This window comes from Oreochromis niloticus, linkage group LG1 (assembly GCF_001858045.2).
Source record: "Oreochromis niloticus isolate F11D_XX linkage group LG1, O_niloticus_UMD_NMBU, whole genome shotgun sequence".
Lineage (NCBI taxonomy): Eukaryota > Metazoa > Chordata > Actinopteri > Cichliformes > Cichlidae > Oreochromis > Oreochromis niloticus.
The window spans coordinates 26,416,856-26,443,333 of record NC_031965.2 but is presented as its reverse complement, the minus strand read 5'-3'; the positions used below and the strand labels follow the sequence as shown (position 1 = coordinate 26,443,333).

General features: G+C 38.6%; 1 protein-coding gene across 1 annotated transcript in view; it reads left to right on the top strand.

Moving 5' to 3' along the window:
* Window positions 1–26,478, top strand: part of ush2a (Usher syndrome 2A (autosomal recessive, mild)) — a 208,171-nt gene that overhangs the window by 11,188 nt on the left and 170,505 nt on the right. The window contains 6 exon segments of the mRNA XM_025907082.1: window positions 16,012–16,147; window positions 20,187–20,250; window positions 20,945–21,046; window positions 21,192–21,381; window positions 23,001–23,215; window positions 25,310–25,531. Of these exon segments, the coding sequence (XP_025762867.1) occupies window positions 16,012–16,147; window positions 20,187–20,250; window positions 20,945–21,046; window positions 21,192–21,381; window positions 23,001–23,215; window positions 25,310–25,531 (929 nt within the window).

Below are 26,478 nucleotides of genomic sequence, written 5' to 3'. Positions count from 1 at the left end.
TCACATCTTTTTAGTCTACTTTTAGCTGTTACTGTGATATTGCCCTTTAATATAACTAACTAAAGCTTTCAGACAGTCGTACAGGTATAGTGATATGAAATAGAAATAAATACCTTAAATTTGAACTAAAATGTAATATTTGAGACAGAGTTAAATTCCACCACTGATAATTTTTTAATGTATAAAAGTATATATGATATAACGTAAGACCTATTATATTTGTACCGTCAAAATGAAATGAGACTAGTTTCATGAGCTACTCTAGAAAACTAGTTTACTAGCTAAAGTTTACATTACTGTTGGCTAAAGGGACTCAGGCCATGGCTGTGGCATTCTAACATAAACCTCCAATGAAACATCACAATTTTCTCCAATAAAAGCAAAATAAAGACTTTCTCTATTTCGGTAGTCCATGGCTGTAGCTGCTACCATTGCGGTTGTTAGGCAACAGGAGGTGCATTGTAGGCTCGGTCCAATTTAACAGCGAGCTAGTCTTCGCAGGTCCTTCCTTTGCATTACCTGGTCTACTTAGACCAGTCCTTTGAAGGATGCAGGCCCTGACCTGATAACAGTGTCACCTGCAGGAAGCTTCTCTCTGAGGCACTTTTATCGGAGACCTTTTAGTCTGATGGCATTTGTTCTAAGACCATATTGTCTGATAACGTTTTGTCAGAAGTCTGATGGGTTTTTCAATGGAACATGCTTTTTTGTTTATGGTCTGACAATGTTTTCCTGAGACTTGAGGATTTCCTAAAATGTACACTGTAATACAGGCAGCTCCACATATTTCTTAGCAGATTTCAGATGGTTACTCCCAAGGATTTGTGTCTCCTCCCAGGATTGAACCAGGGAGCTCTCACTCGTAAGGCAAATGTGTAAACCACAATTCTATGCCATAAGACACCATAACTGTTAACAACTGAGAAAAATCTACCGTGGTCACCTTTCTATGTAAACTCAGCACTTCGAGCCTAGATTTTACTGTAAATGATCGCACGCCGAAAAATGTTGAAAAGGGTTTTATGATGAAGCACATGGCAGGTATAATGAGGTTGTATCTAAAGTAAACACAAATGGCTTAAAATATAAAAGTGGAGGGGACCATGTACAGCTTAAAGTATTAGAGAATAAAACAGGATAATACTCAGGTCCAGTCTCAAGTCCAGTCTCCAGTTTCAAATAAAATTATAAAAGATTTAACACTAGAAATGCCAAAGGGGTTACTTGGACTCCTTTGGTATTTTAAAATTATGCAACTTTGTTAAAAGAAAATCCATCATCTCATATTTCATGACTTTTCCTAAATTGGTTTTATTTGTCATATGGTGAGTTTTGGGGTGTATGGGATAAAAAGAAAAAAAAAAATATGACCATTTATGCCTAGAAGTGCTGAAGAAATCGTTTTGACCCTCATACAAATCAGTGTAAAATCCTGTGCCTGTTATTGTGCCTCATATGCATCTTTTGATATGAAGGTTGCTACAGTTTTAGTCAGAGCAAGCTATATGTAAATGATGATTGAATAAAGAGAACTGTAGTTTGATAAAAGATAAATAATTATTGTACTGGTGAATAAGTCAGGAATGGGATATTGAACTGGTGTGCAGTTGAGAAAGGTAGATTACTGGATGCAGGAGCTGTGCTGAAATTATTGTCTAACTGAGACCAGACTACAGATACCCGTTAATTTTCAGATTCTAAAATATATTTTATTTTTTCAAATCTATAATGAAATAATCTGAGTCATTTGTTAACCTAATAAAACTCCCAAAACTTAAATACTTATTTCACTTCTTTGCCATTGCAGCTGGAGTTGGATGCCAGAATCAGAATGAGTTAACAAGCCCAGAATTGATTTAGATGCTAATAAAATGTTTTGGAATTTTGTTTATTGATGACTTTGCTTTTCAAATTTTTAAAAAGATATACCTAAAATTAAATATTCCAGTAATTTTCTTTGTTAATACCATGTGTTCTCACAGTAAAATAAGTTCCATAATAACTAAAGTGGATGAGTGCTTTAAAGTGAGCTAACAGTGTCAAATGTAACTACATTAATGAATGTACATTAATAGCAGCTTCGTTTTGCATTTAAATGGTTGGGAACCCAGGAGTTCTGAGTACGTTATCCATAATGTGCACTGCTTTAAAAGGAAAATCATTGTGTCTAGCCTGAAACTTTGACTTGACAGTCTAGTTTACAAGCTTGCTGACTGGTGTTGATGGAACAGTACTTTGGCAGTCTAACATGTTGTTGGCTAAATGTAGTTTTGCTGATGGCTCAGTTGGTTGCTAGCGTGTGTACAGGATGCCTGCCTCTGGGGGTACAGTTGTCATATATGCCTTTGTACAGTATGCTTTATATGTTTGTTGCGTGTATCAGTGAAGGCACAGGAGAGTACAGCAATTTACTAAGTGTGTTACGTTGGTGCACCTTGAAGGTGTTTCAAAACTTTGTATGCGTTTGTTTTTGTGAATTCTCTGTGAATCAGTCTGCCTTTTGTTTAATGGTATGGTGATGTGATCTGCTTTGACCATTCAGAAGAATAACATAATCATACTTGACACTTAAACACCATTCGCATACCCCTGTTCTCCTGCACACACACACTCTTATCTACTCGCTTGCTACACAGACACATACTCGCAATTCAGCGGTAATTTGTAGCAGTCTGTCAGCTACAATACAGATATTACCGTATGAAGGAACTCTGTAATTTAGAAACCTTTCCTATACACATATAGTACACACACACACACACACACACACACACACACCTCACACTCACACCCGTCATCTGTCGGTTTGTAAAGATCAAAACACCAAAAAAGACAGTCAAAAGGAATGCGGGTTTCCAAGCGCCAGGAGCAATTCACACACACACACACGGGTGCCAGGAGCAAGGTGCTGTAGGGATGCTGGTGCTCCCTAGGTAGTTGTCTTATCTGATTATGGTAACGATGTAGAGAATAGCGGAGGAAAATGTTGCCTGGGGGAGGGAGGGAATGACAGAGGAAGAGAAATGGGGGAAGCGGGGATGTGGCTCAGTGTAGTTAAGTGATAGCTGTAAAGTCAGTCTACCATTGGACTCACCTTTCAGTGACTTTTTGCAGGATATACTAATAATTGATAGTTGTCCACAGAAAAGCATCTGCTCTACAGCTGTGGATGAAGAGTTCAGTACAACTAGTCTCACACTGACTGATCTGTGTATAAGAATAATTTGGTATGGTTGGTCTTTTGTTTTATTTTAAGTGTCACAATGTCAAACTTAAATGAATTATTAGTGTCATGGAGCTCTTTACTTAACTTTTGTGTAAATACATTATGTCATTCTAGAGGTGGGTCTACTGTAGGAACTGAGATCTTGAGAAAATGCACTTGTCTTCAAAATCTGGAAATGTTACTTGTGCACCATAAATTGTGTTTTTTGTTTACTGAGTTATCGCTGTTGCTTGTTGTAAATGCAACATTTCTGTGTTCAGTGTTAGGAAGTCTGCAAGTGTTATCTTTATATGATAAAATGTTGTTATACTGATGACACAGTTTTTAATTGCTCCTGCTCAGACACAGGTTTTGTTCTAGCTTCAGAGTGCTTTCATGTTTTTCAGCAATCTCTGCATGGTCTAAGCTTACGTTAAGTGAGAACAAAGTCAACTGAGTTTGGAAATCCGGGGAAGTGGCTTTTAAAACCCACTGAATTTGTTCTAAGTAAAATCTTTCCTTTAAACCTCTCTTTAAAGAGCTAAAGCCTAAATTTGGGTCCTCCATGGAGAGGCTTTTTTATGCTGCATTTCTGTTTATGATTGATAGAAATTAGGGCATTTTGTACATGAATGCATCATCTTGGGAGCCAAAGAACATAGGCCCTGTTTATCAAGGTGCAATAACATTAATTAGGAACACGAAGGCATTCGGTAATTACTCCACAGTGTATGCTTGGGTTGGTTGGCCTTATTTATGAATAACCATATCTCTTAAAACTCTGTTCACACAGAGAGAGAAAACTGCTCATCACACCTACAGATTCATATTGTGGTGAGCAATGGTGAGTGGTGGGACATATTTCAACAATGAATAGAAAAAAAAAAAGGATCTGATTCTGCCCTGATACTACCGATCTGTCCAAAGTGTACCCCACCTCATGCCCTATGGTAGCCCTGTGGCACTGAACCCCCCTCAACCCTGATGAGGATAAGCAGAAGAAAATGAATGGATGGATTGATGGATGTGATTCTTTATGTAGACATTACAAGTAAATGTTTACAGAGAAAACAATACATAGCAATTATTTATCTTTTTATCTTTTTGGCCTGTAGCACCTTAGCCTTACTGGGCTTACTTGGATTGTTTTGGAAAGGCAGTTTATCCCATGAACAATGAATACTTTGAGCCATATTTTTTAAATAATTTACATCGTCTGTAGGTTGATTTGGGTTGCAAGAGAGAAAACGATTTTTTAAAATGCTTTTAGACAATTAACCTTCCTTAATGTGAACAAATGCTAAATGAATGATTGAAGTTCATCAAATTTATGTCCCAGTGCCCTAAGTCGTGTGGGAAATTCAGTAGTAGGTGAGCATGATGAAGAAGAATTGTGAGATAAATCAGATACCAATAATATTAAAATTGTGAACTCTTGTCCTTCCTGGCATGGACAACCAGTCACACTGGAAACTTTCATTTCTTGCTATTAAATATAGTAATATATGAAAGAAGAGGATGTACACATTGGCTCAACATATACTTAGACAGTCCCAGCCATAAAGACAGAGGGAAAAAAGTGGGGAAACTGACAAGTTAAGAAAAAATGACAAGTCAGTATGTGTCTGGGTGTCATTCTAAGTTAAGGCCCAGTTAGGATTACAAGGACACACATGCAGACACACATCTGTATCAATGTATTTATTGCAGGGAGTGAACTAGTTGTTCCCATTGCTCTCCAATTTGCTCTAAGGACTGTGACAGCTCATCTGTTTCACTAATCTGCTCTTAGACACTTTGGCTGCTAAAACTTCTACTGCATGCCATAATACCCTTAATGAATGTTTTCACGCGCAATTAGACTCTGGCCTGTGTGTATGTGTGTATATGGACTGGTGTAGACTTGGCAGGGAGCTACTATTTTGAACTAACTCGCCTGTTAACACCACAGTCTTTGCATCTCTATCTTTTGAGACACCCACCTTTATTACCTTCACCAAGCAGGTGATGCGTTTGGCAGCATTTGCATGCACGTCTTTCCGTCTGTAAACGTGATAGCGTGAAAAATCTTACATGAATTCTGATAAAAGTTTGGTTCATGTAACATTCTATTAAAATTTGTCTTATATCCACCAAGGTCTGCAAGATTAACTTAATTATTTATTGATCGACAGTTGATAGCATTATAACTTTGAAATTATGATTCTTACATAATTGTGTGGTGTGTATTGTCAACATATAAAAAGTATCATGTCACATGATACTTTAAAGTAATGTGCAGTTTTTGCACATTGCAATTTATGTAGTCCTGTGTTGATTGTCTCTTATATGTTATATGTAGCATTATGGTCTTGGAGGAAGGTTGTCTCGTTTCACTGTATACTGTACTGCTGCACATGGTTGGAATGACAATAAAGCCACTTGACTTGATTTGACCTCTGATCTCTCCTTCAAGGTCAGTAGATTGAGCTGAAGGTCAAAGTGACAATAATGCTATATAAGGCTATTTATTATTATAATTAGACTTTGTAAGTATATAGCAATATGAATATGAAAGTAATTTTTTCCTGAAAATAGTTTTTTTTGGGGGGGGGCACAATAAACCTTTGGTCAAAACTCTTTTTCAATTGATATTTATTACTAAACATTTAAATAAAATTTTCTAAACAACGAAAATCTCTTTCTGCAGTCTTTAGCTGTGATGCTAACTGATTAGATAAAGTTAGCTCAGCTGTTTTTTGTTTTTTTTTGTCAAATTTCCTGAAATCTGATTGGGGGTCTTAAGGACATCGACACAGGAAGTGACAACGTAGTGAGCAGAGACCAAAAAAAAAGTGCCATTCAGTGACTTAAATCATAGCTGGGCAAAATAACCATTTTCTCACCTTCATGGTGAGGGGGTTGAAGTGACTGCCAATAACATTACAGAAAGCTGTCAGTTGGCATAAGACAGGATGGCAAATACATTTGAGGATAACCTACTCAGCCAGAGCCTGGAATGTCTGCTAGTAACCAGCTGTCAACTACAAAGCGATTCGAGATGAGCAAATCACTTCCTGTGGGGATGGTTGTTTAGTGCCATGGAAAACATACTTCATTTGTTGAAAGGAAGACATGATGAGGGTATAAAAGGTACAGTGAAGGAAGCCCTAAAGTTTTGACCAACAAAAACTATATCGAAGCAGAATGGGGAACAGTTTCTGCTGGCCAGCTAGTCCATTTCCAAATTCTTGAAGTGTTGCTGACAGAAGATTTGATTTGACTTAGTGATGAGCACACCTCTTTCTAAACTTTTGTGAAATGTGGGTTGCTGACATCAAATTCAAAGTGCTATATATTTTTCAGAATGAATAGAATTTCTCCTTTTAAACATCTGATAATGCAGGACTTTGGGCAAAATCTGCTGTTTTTTTTAAATATGCTTTGTATTTAAATCTGATTTAATAAAAAAATCCTTTATAATGTTAGTTAATATTATGTGCTTAAAATAAATGTAGACGTTAAAAGTTTTTTTTGTGTGTAGGAGGCCTTACATGTCATATAGATACAAGCAGATTCACTGCACTCTGTCCAATTTGCTTCTCCTGGTTTTGGTTTTGTCTCTGTACCACCTAGAATGGCAGAGAAAGATAGAGATACGCACTGAAGGTTACTTTGTGTGTGTGTTTATACTTTGCATAAGCATACACTATGTGTACATGCAAGGGAGCGTTTTACGCACCCTTTTGTATGCTCTCTGCATGTGTTTGCGTGCACCAGATTACATGCATTTATGTGTACTTGTCTGTATGTGTGTGAAGGTGAGGCAAGGTTGTTATGCAGGGGTGAAGTGGACACCTCTATGGTAGCCCTCTGCCTGCTGGCACTGGAGGCAAAAGGGCACAAGACTGGCATCAATTACATAGAGAGAAAGAGAGAAAGGTGTGTGTGTGCATGCCCATTGTAGATTTTTTTAGCCTGAAATTAATTAATTTATTGAACATCAGTGGTTTAAGTTGGTGTGTAGTATGGTCCAGCTTAGTGGTGAGAGCAAGGCATTAATAGAGGCAGGGTTAGAGGTTTCATTCCCATTGGAGCTTGGAGATATGAGAGCTAAAAATGCATCCGGCTAGGGTTCTGCAAGGTGCTTTAGATTTTAAAAAAGAAAAGAAAAAAAACTTCAGAACTTTTCAACCTTGTTAGAGCAAAAGGAGCTGTTGGTTTAATTCGGTTTTATTAAATTCAGGTTTATCGGTATAGCGCCAAATCACAACAATAGTCAAAGTATTCTTTACTGCAAAGTAAAGACCCTACAGTATTCTGGAGAAAACCTTAACAATTAAGCAACCGCGTATTAGCAAGCTCTTTGCAATGGTGAGAAGGAAAAACTCCCTTTTAACAGCTAGAAACCTCCAGCAGAACGAGGCTCGGAGAGGGGCAGCTATCTGCTATGATTATCTTCAACTTTCTTACATTTTAGTCTGGTTCTGTATCTGCGCTCTTGCACCATCATCTTGGTGTCACAACTAGCAGGGGGAGGAAGCAGTTAGTAGAGGTATATTCCGAATAAGAGATAATGTGTTGGATTTCAAGCTCAACATGGCCCAAACCTAACCTGGTCACAATTCACTGGTGCATCCATGCCTTCTCAGCGAAAACAAGAATATCTTCTTTATTTAGTCTCTAACTGGGCTAAATATAAACAAGCAAGAATTTATTCATTTCTTTTTTTAAATTTTTGATAAAACAAGAAAAAACTGCATTGAACAGACTATTTTGAGGAAAAATGTCTTTGATTTGTCTCATTTCAGCATCTCTCCATTTTTACAGAGTAAATTCTCAGTATGTTCTCGTGAATGTTTTTTGTTAAAGGGATCCACTTTGCTTTTTGCTCTGAAAGAAAAAAGTCTGAGACTTATGGTCTTTATTAAAAGGTTGGTGTGTCACCCTCTCTCTCTTTTTTCCTCTTTGTCTTTTTTTTTTACCAGAAGATAATTTTCTTTTCCTCCCTTTCTCATTCTCTCTCACTACCTCATCTATCTCTCATTCTCTCCCCCTTTCATTGTCTTCCCTCTCCACCTTCTTTGCCCTTCCCTCTTTCCCTCTCATTTTACTCACACACAGTCTCTCCCTCTCTCACTCTCCATCTCCCTGGGGACAATTTTCTTTTCTTAAATAAACTGTCATAGCTAGTGTTAAAATATGGGCCTTACATGGGGTGAGCGCGGCAAGGCAAAGGCATGGGGCCCTGGGATGGTATAAAACATGGATAATATGCTGTGAGAGGTAATTGTATCTTTTAGCGCTGAGATGAGTAGAACAAATGTGTCTCCTCCCCATCCTTTCTCTCTCTCTCTCTCTTTTCCTTCTCTCCTTCTTTTCCTATCTCTTCCTTTACACACTTCAGCCGTGCTAATATGATAGAGAGAATATTGGCCGTACATCAGAGCTGCTAACAGTTCATAGTGAGTAAGGGCAAGTATAGAGGGGGGAGATGGGACTAAAGAGGGTGGGAGAGGATTGGAGAGTGAATAACAAGGAGAGGGAGGGTGATAACAGAAGAGACGGACTGAGAGAAATGGAGAGAGGAAAGGTGAAAATGTGCCTGAAGATGCAAAAGTGACATGCTGATGACACACAAAGTCAAAATCCACTTACTGATTTCACTTTGCTTGTTTTGCTTGTGAAGAGTGAGAACAGGGATAGCTTGGAATATGGAATTAATCTGTTTCCAAAATATTAAGTTAAGAAAGAGATCTGAGAGCATCTAAGCACACAATGCCATGACAAGGCCTTGGTCCTTTTTGTTCAAATGAAAACACGAACAACTACTGTCTTAAGCTTAATTGTAAGTTGACCATCTACTGTGACCATCCCCCAAACCAACCAGCTGATCTATACCACAACAGCAGTCCTCACAGAGAGGCTTGGCTGGAAGATGAACAGCCACAAGGAGCAGTGTCCTACATGGAGAAGGAGACTAGAGGCCAAGGTAGCACGGAGAGAAATTAGCCAACTATCGGAGCTACAGAAAGATGCGATGAAGAAGGTGCCTAAGAAGTACAGTAATATCTGAGGCCTTGGAAACTGCCAAGCAAAGACTCACAGCCTTGGCCAGCCAATTGAAAAGGTATACCTAAGAGACAGAAAGCAGGAGAATAAACAAGCTGTACTTTACTGAACCATCTAGGGTGTATTCTCAGTGGCAGGGGAACAACATGAGAACAGCCGTACCAAGGCTGGAGATGGAGTAATACTAGAAGAGCATCTGGAAAAAGGATGCAACCCATAACTGCAATGCTCAGTGCTAGCTAGTGGAGCTAGGAGCAGACCACAGCAACCTCCTTGAACATGGCCCAGTAACCATCACAGTGGCAAACATCCAAGAAAGGGTCCCCAGTATAAAGAATTGAACAGCACCAGGCCTAACATGATTCACACCTATTGGCTGAAGAAACTGACTGCACTCCATGAGCATCTGGCAGTACAAATTAACCAGCTGCTAATCAACGACAGACACCCAGAATGGCTAACTGACAGCCGGACAGTCCTGATCCCCAAGGATCCCCAGAAGGGAGTGGGCCCATCCAACTACTGGCCAATAACCTGCCTCATACCACATGGAAGCTCCTGTCAGGCATCATAGCGGCTAAGATGAACAGGCACATGGGTCAATACACGAGTAGGGCAAGTAACTGGAATTGGCAGGAATAACAGAGGGGCAAAAAAACAGCTACTGGTAGACAGAGCAGTCACTCGAGATTGCAAGACCACCACCAACCTGTTCACTGACTGGATTGACTATAAGAAATCCTATGACTTAATTCCCCTCACATGGATGGAATGCCTAGAACTATACAAGATCAACAGGACCCTAAGAACTTTCATCAGAAACTCAATAGGGATGTGACAAACAACACTAGAGGCCAACTTCAAGCCAATTGCACCATCATGTGTGGGATCTACCAAGGAGATGCTCCTTCTCCACTGCTCTTCTGTATAGGCCTGAATCCCTTCAGTGAGAGCATTTGCAAGACTACGGATACCTACTACAGAATGGAGCAATTGTCAACCACCTCCTCTATATGGATGCCATCAAGCAGTATGCCAGAAGTGAATGAGACATGGATTCACTCATCCACACAACTAGGATATATAGCAATGACATCAAAATGTCATTTGGACTGGAGAAGTATAATTGGATGGTAACAAAGAGAGGGAAGGCCGTCAGAACTGAGGGGAATGAACCACCAGAAGGGAACATTGCAGATATCAAGGATAGCTACAAGTACCTGAAAATCCCACAGGTAAATAGGAATGATGAAGAAGCCACTAGCGAATCCACAACCACCAAATACCTGCAAAGGGTCAGGCATGTCCTGAAGAGTCAGCTGAATTGGAAGAACAAGATCTACGCCCTGATCAGATGTCCTGCTGACAACAGGAGGAGATAGAAGCCACCAACATCAAGACAAAAAAAGCTTCTGACCATGCATGGAGGGTATAGCCCCAAATCCAGCACCCTGAGACTGTATGCTAAGCAAAAGGAGGGAGGTGGAGGATTGGTGAGTGTCAGAACCACTGTCCAGGATGAGACAACAAATATCCATGATTACATCAGGAAGATGGCCACAACTGACCATGTGCTTAGTGGATACCTGAGGCAGACGAAACCAGAGAAAGAAGAAGAGCAAGGAGAAGAACCATCATGGAAGGATAGGCCCCTCTACAGTGTGTATCACCGGCAGATAGAAGAAGTGTCTGACATTCAGAAATCCTACCAGTAGCTGGACAAAGCTGGACTGAAAGACAGCACAGAGGCACTAATCATGGCAGCAGAGGAACAAGCTCTCGGCACAAGATTGTTAGAGCCTGGGGTGTGTCCCACCAGGCAAGACCCCAGGTGCAGGCTGTGTAAAGATGCCCCTGAGGCAATCCGGCACATAACAGCAGGGTACAAGATGGTAGCAGGCAAGGCATACATGGAACGCCATAACCAAGTGGCCGGAACATCTGTGCCAAGTAGTGATAGATATAGCTATACTGTGATGGATAGCAACATCAGGAAGAAGAAACACAAGAAGCTTGAAAAATACCAAGGCCCGAGAGAAGAACTTGAGAAGATGTGGAGGGTGAAGGCAATAGTGGTCCCAGGGGTAATTGGAGCACTTGGTGCATGACCCCCAAGCTAGACGAGAGGCTCTAGCAGATCCTAGGACAACATCTGAGATCTCTTTCCAAAAGAGCATAGTCCTAGGAGGATATAATAGACTTCAAAATTCTGCCGTTTTGCTCATGGTTTCTGTATCGTGAGGAGCTAAACCTTTAATCCGTGACAGCTGTCTATTTGTAACACCATTTTGAGTATATAATCATCTAAAAATGTAAAGTTTATATAAAATTAAGGAAATTGGTTTTTCGTTTATTATTTCTTTGTTGTAACAATACTTCTTGGCAATAAATCCTATACCATTTGAAAGCCTGTTTATTTTCCCCCTAAATGGTGTCACATTTGTAAGGAAAATGCATTTGTGGGTTGACTAGCAGAGTTGAGTGTGTGGGTTGCACCCATGAAAACTGCCAATGCCAAACATATCATCTTATTTTGCTGTTGGCTTCTGGCTTCTGGTACCCCAGGTGATGAAAATCAGGTGCCTTATTAGTGCTGTTCAGCAATGAATCCATATTCCATATATATTCCATATCCTATGACAGTTGGATCATAAGGTCAAAGTGTGGAGAAGACCCTGATTGCTCCACTGATAGGGTACCAAGCTTGGTGGAGGCAATGTGGTGGTGTTAGGCAGCATCTACCTCACTGGAAAAACAGGGGTTGTCATCATTGGAAGCATTCTCAGTGCAGAGAGATATCAAGATGAAATTCTGCAATCAGTGACACTCCCATATCTCCACAGTCTTGACCTCAGCCCTAGTGAACACTTGTGGGATCAGCTTGGGTGTGCTGTTTGTGCCAGAGTGATGGTTCTTCTACATGCTGCTGAGGCCCCCGTATGTTAAATTTCCAATATGTCTTGTTCCTCTGAGACATCCAGTCATCCAATCCAGTGACACCAAAATAGCAGAATATGCTGTTTGGCATTGGCAGAGAAGAGTTGACAAGTTGTTGTTTTTTTTTTACTCAACTCTGCTGCTCATTGCACAAATGCATTTTCCTTACATATGTGGCACCACTTAAGGGAAAAATAAACAGGCTTTCAAGTGGCAAAAGATTTATTGCCAATAAGCATTAATGACAAATACAGCACCAAGAGAATGACAAATACAGCATTAAATATGGAATATGTGCAGTGTATATATTTCAAAGGGACATGTTTCAATACATTGCTGATAATTTTACATTTAAACAAGGGTTTTAAACTTTTTTTTTATCATGCCTCCCACCTCCACCTCCCTGCAGAAGTTGAACCATACCAGCAGGGGTGCACACAGTCTGAGATGCTACTAATTTATTCAAATAACAAAGAAAGAAAGAAATAGCAGGTTAAACAGGTAATATCATTTGAATGCATGTGGATGTGATGTAATGAATATTTTACAGCTCACTTTTTAAAAAACTTTTTTTTGCTGATCCTTATGTTTGGTATTGGTTGCAGGTATTATATTAATATAAAATAAGAATTATTTATGATGGGTAACGTTTTTATATTACCAGAATAGCAACTTTGAGATGTTTTTTACTGATACTTTCTTAACTGCCTTTACTTTTGTGGCCCACAGCTACGAACGAATTTGGCTTAGGAGAAACACTGCTGTCCACACTGTGTACTGACCCATGGCTTGGCAGGAGTGTGAAAATCGAGAAGAGCTTTAGTCAAAATGCCAGTATACAGATCACTAAAAGCTTTCCACTCAGGGTGTTTCTGGGCTTTTAGAAAGGCTTAGGTGGTACTGTTGCCAGTGGGGTGAGTTTTGCACCATGAAAGGGCGCTTAAAACTCCCAAAGAGGACAAAAAATAAATATCACTGTTAAAAAAAATTATTTAATAAATGTAAATTATGAAAGTCAGACTAAAGAGCTATAGAACTCTTTGATATATGTTTTAGGGGAAATATAGTACTTGGAAATCCTTTAAGACCATCAGTTTTACCACTGCAGTGAAAATGGGGATAATACGATGTAAAATAAGAATAAATAAAGAAAAGGTGCTGTTTCTGTTTTGTTATAGTTTAATTTTCATCTAACATTAACTGTGGCATTTTGATCAGTGTAGCAGGAGAAGTAGTTTTCACACTGAAGGCATACAGGCCAGAAACTAATGATGCTTCTGCAGCCATAAGTAGTGGCATGGACCACAGTTGGTGCAGAGTTTGAGTTTTAATACTCAGTTTAGTTTAGGACTGAAACTTGCTGAAATCATATATCTTTACAGTTTTAGCTTTGATCTCAATGTGGCAGTTTGAGTTTGCAGGATAGGGGGAAAAAAACCATAGTTATCTTTTCAACCAGTCTTTGTAACCATTTTACAATTAATTAATTGTTATAGTCGAAAAATTGGTTAGTCGCTTTGTTGAATAAATTGTTATACAGTATAACCCTGGGACATTCAGTTACAGTGAGGTGCCAAATCAGGCAATTGCTATTCTTGTAAATACCTAATTAACTAAAAATAGTGGCTGCTACTTGTGGATTACACTGTATAAATGGATATGCAAGTAGTGGCAATACCTTATGGTGCTTGTCCTCTGTGTAATAGAAAGAGGACAGGTAGAGTTTCAAATGCATCTTTCTTCTGGACACAGTCCAAATGAGACTAGTTATCAACACAAGAATTCAAGAAGTCCTTTTTCTGTTTACCCCATATGCTGAAAGAACTCTGAAGTTACACTGGCTAAAAGAGACGAAGAGAGGTGGAGGAAAGGATGAGGTAAAAATACAGATGGGCAGGGAAAGGAAAAATGGAGAAAAAGTGTTTGTGAAAGCTAACAAAGGGGAGTTGGCTGTGTTTCAAAAGGGCGCATGGCGGCTAAGGAGGATGAAGCGCTTCAGGATTCATTTACATCAGGCCTGACAACTGCCTCACATCATCCCAAGAGCAACACAGCTCTGGCTTAGAGATTCCTAAAGAGGGCCCTTCTTCTAGCTTCCTCTCTTACAGCCACGCTCAGACTTTTCTTTCTCTTCCCCCCGTCTCTTTTTTTCCACTCCCTTACTCTCCTGCGCTCTCTCTTGTGCTCTCATGCGTTTGCCAGTCTTCAATCAGCTATCATGAAAGTGTCTGTCTGGGTGTCTTAACTATCCTCTGAGAGGCAGACACTTGTCTGGGCCTGCCTTCATCCCCTAAAGGCGTTTTTTGACTTGGACTTATTTCTCTCCTCACACCTTTTCAACTTCCCTAAAGAGCTGACAACAAGTGAGAACGACGGGGCAAGATAAACATGAGGGGAAGAGACAGGAAGGGAGATGAGAGGAGGAAGTCATCAAGTGAGAGAGAAGAGAAAGTAAAAATGGTTTTGGAAAAAGGGTAGAAAATGGAGAAAATGAAAATGAGGTGAGGAGACTGAAAAACTGAAAAAAAGGTGAAGGAATCAAATGACCTCATGAAGAGGAGAAAGGACAAAGCAAGGAGGACCAGAGTGGAAGAGACGAGAAAGATGAAACAGGAGAAGGAGGGCTCTAGTAAGACAGAGACTGCCACGTTTATCAGTGGTCCCACAGTGTGTTTCCCAAACACAGGATTTGGAGATTGCAGTAAAGGGAGAAAGTGGGACAGGACACATTAAAGTTTTTTTGGTGAGCGGGAGAAGAGGGGTGGGTGTGTGTGTGAGTGTGAGGAGGGGATGGGGGGGGGTGATGTCCCTCTTTTGGAAGTATCTTTCTTTTGGCCTGGGTTTGATGTGAAAGGGAACTGGTCCTGCTTTGACGGTGTTGTCTGCTGTGCAGTTTTTAATATTCATGCAGCAGATCAGGAAAGGAGAGGGGAAAAGAGTGGAGAGGAGATTTTTGGTCAAACAGAAAGCTAATTTGCAGCTGAGGCAGTTTAGCCTGAGGCACTTTCTGCTACTGGGGAAATGAGCTGGAAGATTAGCCGTATGTATAATTCACACACACGTAGTCACACACACACGCGCATAGATATGCACTGATGGTGTTTGCACACACTTTTGCACAAAGATGCACAGGCGAACACAGAGCAGCTGCCGCTTTCTAAGATGCTGTGTGTTACAGTAGTTACCTGCTGCTAGGTCTATACAGCTGCATATGTCCTTCTGGCCACTCCCTTAATGGTCTGCAATAAAACTTTCACTTATAATGTGATCACTTTTGCACTGTCCTATATATAAAGCTTGGTGTAAAATATACATAGACATTATTTTAAAACATCAGTCAGTTTTCATTTCTCAATCAAATCCTCAAGCTACTCTGAAAAGTAGAAGTGTTTTTTGTTTTTTTAAGTATAACTCAGTTATTCGAGTCAGTGTAGCGTACTGGTCACAGTTTTGTGACACTTTTGACATTTTTGTGACACTGCCCTAGTTAATATACAGCAGGAGTCTCAGATTTGCAGTTTTGTCATGTTCTACAACAAATGAAATTTAAACAAACACAACACTACATTTTCAGAAACATTTGTGGTTGCTTTCTTGTTTGTTTCTTTTTTGTTTTTTTGTTTTTTGTACTACTTGAACACTAAAGTAGCCCTCAAATAAGATGACAGTGCCAACAGTGGCCCACAACTCAATTAGGTTTGAAACCCCTCATATACACAGTTCACTGTACAGAGCTGTAAACATACAAGGTAAATATAAACAATGATTTCATCCTGCTCATCAAGGATATATGTATCTCCCTTTGATGGAAATTCCAGATCCATGACAGACATGCGAGTCTTTTCCTGGATGGCCTCGAAGAGGATGGAACACCGTTTGACACACAACAACTGACCACCAGGCTTTCTGATGTCAGTGAGGATGGTGACATGTGGGTGGGACTCAGCTCTAAGGGTAAATATGACTGTTATTTTTTTTTAAGTATTTTGATTTTTTTTTAATAAATTTTCATGAAATGCTTTTGATAAATTGCTTTACTTCAGCACCGCATTACAGCCAGATGGTTTAGATGCTTTACTTCCTCTGTTGTGTTGTTTTAAATGTCTATGATGTCCAAACTGTAAAAACACTGCTTTAAGAATAAAGAATAAGCTTCACCTTCATTATCTGAGCCGGTATCTCCATCTGTTTTTTGTTTTTTTTCAGTCCAAGAAGAGAAAAATTACTTCTTAGTTTATCATGTCAGTATATCTTAATATGGTGTCAATGACTACTTCACCTTTATTTTCCTCCGAGCCTTTATCCTGCTTCAACTACACATCTGTGATTGATTCGTAGTGCCTGCGAGCTGTCTCACAGTCAATAGCAGAGAAATTGAGAGAAAAATGATATCCGTTCATCTCCAGGGTGATAAACGAGTGTTTTTCTCTTCGTTTATCAGTCATTGATCCGTAGTTCACAGCAGGTAACAGCTGATCAGCTGAAGATCACAACAGAGAGGATGATCAATGCAAGTGATTGGCTTGGGGGAGTGAGAGAGAGTCAGAGACGTTGTGCGTGTGGTAGACGGAGAGGGAGAAGGGTTGTTGAACCCAGAGGCTGTGTCTGGAATTCTGATCAGTGGATTGATTATGTAAATACTGATCAGATGTATTGATTAACAGCTACGTCTGTTTTTGGATGGGAAAGTACTAACCGAAAACTGTAAGTACAGCGAAAAGATCTTTAAAGGCCAACTACCAACTCAAATGTTGTTAAGGAAGTGTGATCACTTGTCAAGAATGTCCTGAATCAGCTGTTAATGACACATTATTAATAACTTTAGGAAGCTAACGTGGTGCAGTGGTGTGAATAACATGTGTCCATATGGTACTGAAAATCTTTATCATAAATCCTTGTAATCCCTAAGATTTTCATGAAACCAAACCAAGGTTTTCCTCACTGTTCAGGGTCAGCATTTTTCATTCAGCATATTTACATCAGCTAATTACCTTATTTTTATAAGATAAGGTTTTTATAATAACAGTGAATCTTACTACTTTCCTTATCAAGAATTTTGGGTCGGGTTAACTAACTAACTAACTAACAAGTATCATTATGTTTACATAATGTTGATATCAATATGTATTTTAAGTATTAGTTCTAACAAGTTTCAGTCCTAAATCTGGTTCTAATCTAAACATAAAAAAAAAGTTTTAACTTGCTTGGTTGCTGCTTTCTTCTGTGTGCATGTATTGGAAAAGGGAATGATGACAAACTGCTGTAAGCTGGTCAAGGAATGTTTGCTGTGTTCGGTGTCCTGGGACTTGTAGTATTTAACACTGGCTGGTATCGCTGTAGCCATGGCTTTCACTGTTATTTAACCAGTAAGAAATTATGGACTAAGAAAACTAGTAAATATGATAATTGATGCGTTAATCTACTCTATTAAAAGACAGAGAGAAAAAGAGAAAAAAAACACATACCTGTTACGGCTCGTTATTAAACTGCCATCAGTTGTAATACCATAAAAACAAAGAATAAGAAGAGAAATGGCTGTCAGGTAGTAAAACACACAGAAAGAAGAGAGAGACCTACACAGAGAAGAGAGAATTAAGGCTTATACCTTGCATCATCCCAGTAACAATAGGGAGAGTGCTTTTCAGAGGAAGGCATAATCCCATTTCCACACGCTAAAGAAATCCTGAGCCAAAGCCTAAGGCTGCACAACCACACACTGATCTAACACACTTACATCCCATAACACTTCCTCACTTTCCTTCTGTTTTACATGCACATGCACCCTCCCAAAGCACACACACTCAAACACACAATACTGTGGTTGGGCCAAACACACCAAAGCCTCTCTCAGCAGCAAATACAAATACACACACACACAAGCATTTACACACAGACACTTTCACAGGCAAAGCTAGACATGGCAGGGGTTCTGTTGATGTTTAGAGACGTTATCCATCTTCTAAGAGTTATTGTCGAACCAGACAAAAGTGGGTTGGATACTAAAAGACTCCAGCCTTCTTTTTTGGACAGATTTCATCTTCTTATGTTCTGTCCAACATTGTCACATATGTATGGTTATGTATGGAGAAGATGATGTGTTGGAACTTTACTGTGCTTATGTGTTTGATTTTGTCTTTGGTGTTCAGTCCAGTATGTCCATGTGTGTTTGATGTACTCCAGCATATCTATGCTTGTTAAAGACACTTTGAAGCTTGAGAGGCTGTGTCCACAATTTTTTAACTATTTGCATGAGATAAAATGTTTGTTTTGCTGATAGTTCTGATAGAATGTGTTAAATATAGCAATGTGTGAGCTTTAAATTTGCAGTGAATTTAGTTCCAGTCTCTCTGTTGATAAGATTTCCTCCTTCAACTATAGGGTTTTTCTATGGTCTTGAGCCATATGCAGGAGATAAGCAGTGAAGTTCTGCTCAGTAATAGTGCTATCTGCAGCCAACCTGTGATGGTCCTTTCTGCTAATCTGTGTCATTGGCAGCTAAAATCATGTCTTTCTTTGCTGTAGACAGAAAAGAAAAAAATGAGAAAACTCCTTTGTTGCTTCTGCTGAATCTCTCTATGTGAAACTAAACTTCAGATCACTGTGTTCCTGTGTTTGTACTTTCCAATATGAGCCACAGTTTACTGTTTGCTGACTTCTTTCTGTTTACTTAAACCATTAAGTTAAGTTTTCCTCCTGTTGCTGCTTCAAACTTGAAAGCTTTCTGGTGGCAAACCAGAATCCGTCGCTACGTTTGTGGAGCGTTATTAGCGTTGCACATGTGATCTGCCTGATTTGGACATGGTCTCTTCCTGTTTCATGAGCAGATCAGCTTTAAATAAGCTGGGAAGAACAGTAACAACAGTTGTACTCACATTAAAAGTACTCACATCTCCTAGTCTAAGTGACTGGGAACTTAAAATTTTTGTTTTCTCTATTTATGAACATTTATTGTTTAAAAGTACTATTTTTTTAACCTAATTAAATTAATTTGTCATTTACAACTTTATGGCCTTCCAAATATCCTGTTTTTTTTAGTTCAGAAAATAATGCAAGGTGCAATATGCAACATTTATTTCCAAACATCCTCGTAATACCACATTGTGTCTTCAGAGGTTATGATGAGTCAAAAAAAAAAAAAAAAAAGAGGTTATGATGAGTCACTCCAGCAGTCAGTCTGGACTCTGTGATGAAAAAAAGTAGCAATACAAAGTAAAGTTTTTCTTTTTTGATGCAGTCTATGATTTTGACCATAATTAACTACTGAGCAGTAGAACTGAAAGGTGAGACAGCTGGCTAGCAAATGCTTGTTTTTTGTACTCCTCACTCTGCCACCACAATCACTACAGCTACCTGCAGGAATTGTGTGTCATACATTTTATTATAAAATTTATATTTTATATATAATTGCCACTTAGTTTTATATTGCGCTGATTGAAGTACCTTTAAAATCAGTTGTAAAATAAAACATGCATATCATAGCGGAAGAGCTGCTGCATTGTTGCAGTTAATGGTGATCTTCATATATTAAACTAAAGGGAATTATTATAAAAGGCCTGGATACATGCTCTTAAGGCTACTTAACAAAAAAGGCAGCAACTGCTTCTAGACAACAGTTTTTTTATTATATATGTAAGGGTTTGGTTTTTTTTTACCAACCCTTTTTACAAATGACATATTTGACGTTTCCACAGCAGGTTCATACAAAGAGTGTCCAGTTTAGAGTAAACAATCATTAACCCATTAAAGCCATGCTTAAGCTTTAGAATCCTTGCTGCTCTCTAGTGGAGACACGTAAAGACTCTGGCAGATGTAGTTTGGCTTGTACTGTGAACTTGGCCATTATAAGCAGCTGTGGGCAGCCTCACTTAGTTGGTATCAAGAACCTGATAAGATAATCTACTAAATACTGTGAAATCCTCTCACTCAGTGCCTTCAGTGCAAACCCATTAACACCTTCTTTATGTCATTTCCTACTCCCCTTTCATCTCTCCAGGGTCTAATCAGTTCATTGGACGAATGCAGGACTTTAGATTTTATCCTACCACTTTGACTAACAGGTGAGTTGGACAGAAGGAAGCTGAGAGACAGGTAATGACTGGCTAGTGGGAAAGAAGGAGGGAGGAGTCATACAATGACCACCGAAAATTAGTGTTTAGGAAAAGAGCCATAAACTATAGCACATACGAAAAGCAGTCAATGTCTGTTTAGAGACTGAATAAAGAAAAAAAGATTTAGAAATCGTAAGAAATACACAAATACTGAACAGTTAAAATGAAATAAGGAGGGGGCTTATCATTGCATCTTAAAATCCATACTGCTTCCAGAGGATTTTCCTGAGAATTCAATACAAAGCAATTAGTCTTTTGGTTACCAGTGATGTACTCCACACAGCAAGGAGCTGACAAGATTAGAGATGCACTAAACAAAAGGCTCAAGTTTCAAATTATGGCTTTGATTAACCAGTTTAAGCTAAATGTTTAGTCAAAAGGACATTAACAGGTGCTTTGAGATTTTATCTTAAAATGGAAATCCATCAGATTTTTGTTTTACAGCCCTAAGTTTATATATAAAGCAGTTATATAGTTTAATTTAACACAATTTAATAAAGAATGCAGTTAACCAATAACTAACTTATATTTTGGTTTAAATTTTGGTTGTTTTCTTCTTTTTTCATATCCCCAGTTTATTCTGCATGCAATGATATTCTGTGTTCAGAATTTAGGTTTCATGTATAGTTTCCTCCTTTACCAGGGAAATAGTAGAGCTGTATTCAGGAGTCCTCCCTGAGCTCCATGTCCAGTCTGAGTGTCGATGTCCTTCCACTCACCCAAGGGTGCACCCTCTAATTGAGAGGTACAGTATCACAGTTTTTATTTACTCTGTACATTTTTTCAATACTGAATATTGTAGCTGGAGTTACTTTGTAATACCAAAACTAATAATAAATTAGTTTTCCTCTATCTAAAACACTAGTTTTATATTATGCTACCGTTAACAGATATTGTATCCCCAATGCGGTTGAGGACACCACCAATGACAGAGTCTTAAGACTGAACCTTAATGCCCATCCACTAAGTTATATCAACGATCAGGACATGGGCACCACATGGGTATCTAAGATCATGACTGCACAGGAACTGGATGAAGGAGTCACTATTACAATGGATTTGGCTAATGGACAGTACCAGGTAATGCACCTCATTTCAGCCATGAGCCCACTATGTTTTAAGAAACATCCAATTTAAATATTGTAATTTATTTGTAATTTTGGCTTCATTTGGCAAACATGAGACTGTTTTTGAGAGTTTCCCTTATTTTTCCTGTGTTACTGTACTTTTGCAGCAACTATGACAAAGACTGTACAGACATCTGCCTGTACAGAATCTATAGGCCTGGTACCAAATGTTTTTCTTTTGTAGTTTAAGACCAATTTAATTTATTTGTATTGATAGTCAAACTGTAGTGAGTGCCTTGGGCACAGATATCTGCTGTCTGGCTGCACTGAGAGGCTAATTCATTCAATAATTTTCATCAGGCACAGCAAAAGTATTGGATAGGTGCATCAGGTTTACTGTAAACGTATTTTAAGTAATGTGATCACCTTATAAGAAATAATTTTGATTGAACAGTCAACTTAATTCCATTGTCGTCTAGTATAAATTTGAAAAGCCGCAATTCAAACACCACAGTATGTATCTGCACTTGCACCTGTGTGTGTGCAGTGGACAGTTCTGTCTAAGCTCTTCAATGCCACGCACACACACATACACACACAGAGGGGCAGAGAGGGAGAAAGAGAAGAAGACTGCTAGATTTTGGCGCTGTCGACGCTAGGGTTGTCAAAAGACTAATTCCTCTTCTCTCTGAACTGTGTATGTGAGTGTGGGCAGGATTTTGGGAGCTGTCCTGATGTGGTTGCCCAACTCAAGTCCCTAGATAAAAGCCACTCTCTGAGGTTTCAAGTATTTATGTTAGTAAGTGGGGTGGGTGTGGGGATTGTGCCGTAGTGGTGGCTTAGTCCACTCCCTACTGTGTAACCCAGTGTCCCAACCCACTCTGTAGTTCTAGATAACACTTAAAGAGAGACACACCTACTGTACACACAGGCACACACATGGTTTATATGTGATAAGAGACTACTTCTGGGTGTCTTTTTGAAAAGGTGGAAGTGATGGCTGTCTATTTTCTGCTAAAGTTCTTAATTATAATTTAGATTGTTCATATTGGAAACTCAATAACGACTTTGAACAAAATTGCATTGTTTTAATTTGAACACAGATACGGATTATATTCTTATGTGAGCATGGGTTGTTGAGTTCCATGTTGCATCAGCAAACTGGCATTTTCCTGTGGTGTACTGGGGTAGCTTTGATATCTTAGTGTCTGATGGTATGCCCCAGTGGGAGGAGAAGAACAGTAGAGGGAGTAGAATGAATGACTTTACCGTGTCAGGCTGCTTTTTTTGAGGTTTGCTAACCACTTGCTCAGATGTATTTGTATTTAGCTGGGTTTCCCTTTCAGTGCGCAAATCACAAAAAATGTAATTATTAACATTTGTTAAACACGATGCAACAAAGCACCTGACTAATGCCCTTTAGTGTTTCATTTGTTATCTGTGAAAAGGCAGAAAATTAGTTATACCTTTTAATATAGCACAGTGCAAGATGACAGATTTTTTTGGGGCAAAAACTGAGGCTTCACCATGGTAAGCTTTGCTAAATGCTTTCAACTGTATTAAAGTCTACAAGTGAACTGGTGTTCCAAGTCGTATTCTGTTCACGTCAACTCTTACACCTCTCTCCTTCAGGTATTTTATGTTATTGTTCAGTTTAGTGGCTTCATGCCTGAGTCAGTTGTGATCCAGAGAAGAAAGGCTGACCTCACAGACACTGAGAATAACACCAACACAGAGCAGCCATGGCTGGACTGGCAGTATATGGCCAGAAACTGCAGTGTGTTTGAAATGGAGAACAACGGGCCTTTACTAAGACCAGACTCAGTCAACTGTTTGCAGCTGTCCAGGTAGGTTGGATGAAAAGTTCATATTGTTTACTATAAGGAGAGGTTTTTACAGGAAAGCTCAATATCTACTTTTAGATGTAGAATTTTTAGATGTTGATAACTGAAGTGAAATTAATTGTACTGCCCACTCCTCATAAAACCCTTTGAAAACCTTCTGAACTATCGTAATTGTGTCCCTTCACAGAGGTAAAGGGACACAGGACACCAGGAGGCAGAATAAAAGTCCAAAAATGTAAATCTGTAATTCAAAAGCAGGATATGATCATATCCAAGAGATCAGTCAACATAGAAAATAATCCATAGGGGCAGGCAAAAAGCAGTCAATTAAACAGTCTAAAAGGTCATATTGAAGGAGAACCCAACAAATGAGGTGAAAAAAACATTAACAAAAAGTGCAAGACACTGTAGCAAATCAGAAGTGCAACATAGGAGAGATATATATACGTGGCCGTGTGATTGGCTAATTGAAAACAGGTTTGAAGGACAACACAGGTGAGACTATTGAGGGCCTGGCACATAGTCATAAAGAAAGGAAAATTAACAAATACAGGAAGTAAAACTGATGACAGTCTAACTAATTTCAAAATGAAACAGGAAATGATGTAATAGAAACCCAAAATCATGAATAGGGTCAACAGCATTATAAGTGCTTTCATAATTTTTCAAGGACTAACCACGTAGTAGTGTTGGTCCCTGAAGAATGAAAGAGCATAGACACATATTTATTGGGTTACATCACATTTAGTTCCATTTCTTTTATTAAGAGCTTGATAAATACAGCAGATATCTTGTTGAATAATACACATGTAGTAAATTTAAATTCATGCATTAAAAATAAACTCAGCCATTCCTATTTTGGGGCATTTTTCCTAGTGCACAGGAAATTGCTGGCTGGGCTTGATTACTATATTAAGAAATACAAACACATATAAAAATACATGTTTGTATACATGTCTCACACGCTCTCAGTTGGCAGTAGATGTACAACTAGACTTGGAACATAGTCTAACATACACAGTCGGACTAAATCTTGGCATAGCTTCTTGTATCTGGGGCTTAGTTGGCATTAGACAGAACAAGCATGAATAGATCACAGCTTCTGTGGCCATTACTTGTTTTTTTACTTGGCTTGGCAAATTATATCACATACAACCTTTTCTGGCAGAGTTATTCATATTACAAAGTTTCGCATGAGATCGGTTTAAATATGTATATATCTATGTTGTTTAATCTAGTATGCTTTTATCATGCTAGATTGAATTAATCTTACAAAACATCTGAGTCCATTGGAGTGTTTGGCTGGAAACATTTAGACATGCCTTAGTCAGTTTAGATAATTACGGACAGGTAAACAGTTATTTTTCTTGATGAGACCCCAAAAAAACAAACGGCAAATGAGAGGTGGTGCAAAATGATTTTGGTAGAAACTTTGATTTAAAGTTTTATTAGACTTTTTATTAGGCATTAATGAATTGTGTTGTCATTTTGGCAATTCCTTTGTAAAGGCTAGATTTCTTTCATACTTGTATATTTACATATCAGTAATATGCAGTTGTCTGGGTTATTCATTAGTAACAATTAAACAATTGTGCAATTGAAATATTGCTACTAATCCACAAGGATCTCAAATACTGTAGATTGTTTATTACTAGAATTTTATGACAGTATTTTCTTGCAGCCTTCTTGTTTATTGCTATGAACAAACCTTGTCATGTTGCTGGCAACACAACTTAAAACACTGACATTCAAAGATGAAGGAGCTGTTGCCCAATGCGTGTCCATATAGTGTTTACAGAAAGATTTGTAGACTTTAAAATGTAGAAGTAACTGTTCTCCAGAAGACAGCTTTAGGATTGTACTCTATTACTTGGACCTCAGACCAAATTTGGTGTTTCTGTTCTGTAGTTTCCTGGTAGATGTAATCAATCAATTAATCAATGATTTGTTAGTCCAGCTTTGTTTGTTAGAGATATAGATCTATACAGCTACTCACAAATATATATTAGGGTTATGTGATTGTGTTTTTATTTTAAAAAATCTAATATTTTCTTGTTTTTTTTTTTTCTAATTTTGTGTAATGTTTATGTGCATCAGTGACATGCCCTTCTCAGGAGGTAACATCACATTCAGCCTGCTGACCCCTCAGCCACCCCTGAGGCCAGGTTACAATGACTTCTACAACACACCTATCCTACAGGAGATGGTACAAGCTGCCCAGGTCAGAATACATATGGGTGGACAATACTACACCAGAGCAGTTGGAGTGAACCAGCGACATAGATCCATTGGCATCAGTGAAATCACCATCAGTGGCAGGTGAAAATTTATAAATACTTGTGCAGGCATCTACTGTGACTGCTTATGAACGTTGTTAATGGAGACCGAGTAATTATATGGATTCGTAAATCATTGGTAGAGCATAGAAACTAAAAGACTGGTAAATGTGACATTTGTATGATATTTCTGGTAAACTGGCATCACACTGAATTTAGAAGTCCTAGCATGTTTTTTGCAAATTCACAAATTAATATAGAGGACTACTATAAGTGGCATGCTTCTAATTGTGATCCTGTTACATCCCAAATTTTACGTACTTAAGTGGCATAATTGGTTGAAAGAACTATTTAACTATCTTCCCAGTGTTTCTTTGTAAAAGTGAGTGAGTGCTTATATTATGACAAACACAGACCGCTAAGTTTCAGCAGAGCTTTCTGAGAGTAATTGTGAACACATCTCTTCATTAGACTGACAGAGTGACTGTTTTTCATGACTGTGGTAATTATAGGATTATGCAGGAGGCAATCATCTCTAACTCTTTCTCCCCCTCCCCCTCCCTCTAAGCTCTTTTAATTAGTAGCTTGTTACAGTGAAGTAGGAGAAACAGAGATTTAGCTGAAATCTCATCTGTGCATTCTTTATCTCTTCCTGTCTCTCACATCTTTCATTCTTCTTCCACTGTCATCATTCTTTATAGAGCAAGTAAATAAGTATGTTGAGAGGAATAATTTTAGCATGCGTGTTTTGTGAATGTTGTCTTTTTTAAGCCCTGTATGTTAGAAGCCTCTTAGATTACTGTATTGCATTACATTGTAGCACAGACATAACCATCCTATATTACAATACATCTAAATACAGAAACATTATCACCATGGTGACAGTTTAGAAACCCCAATATTTTTCTGTTCTCTGTTTGTAGAAATTAAAGAAATATCTCTTATCTTATATTTTTGCAACATACTGGCTATTATTATATACCTGCACTA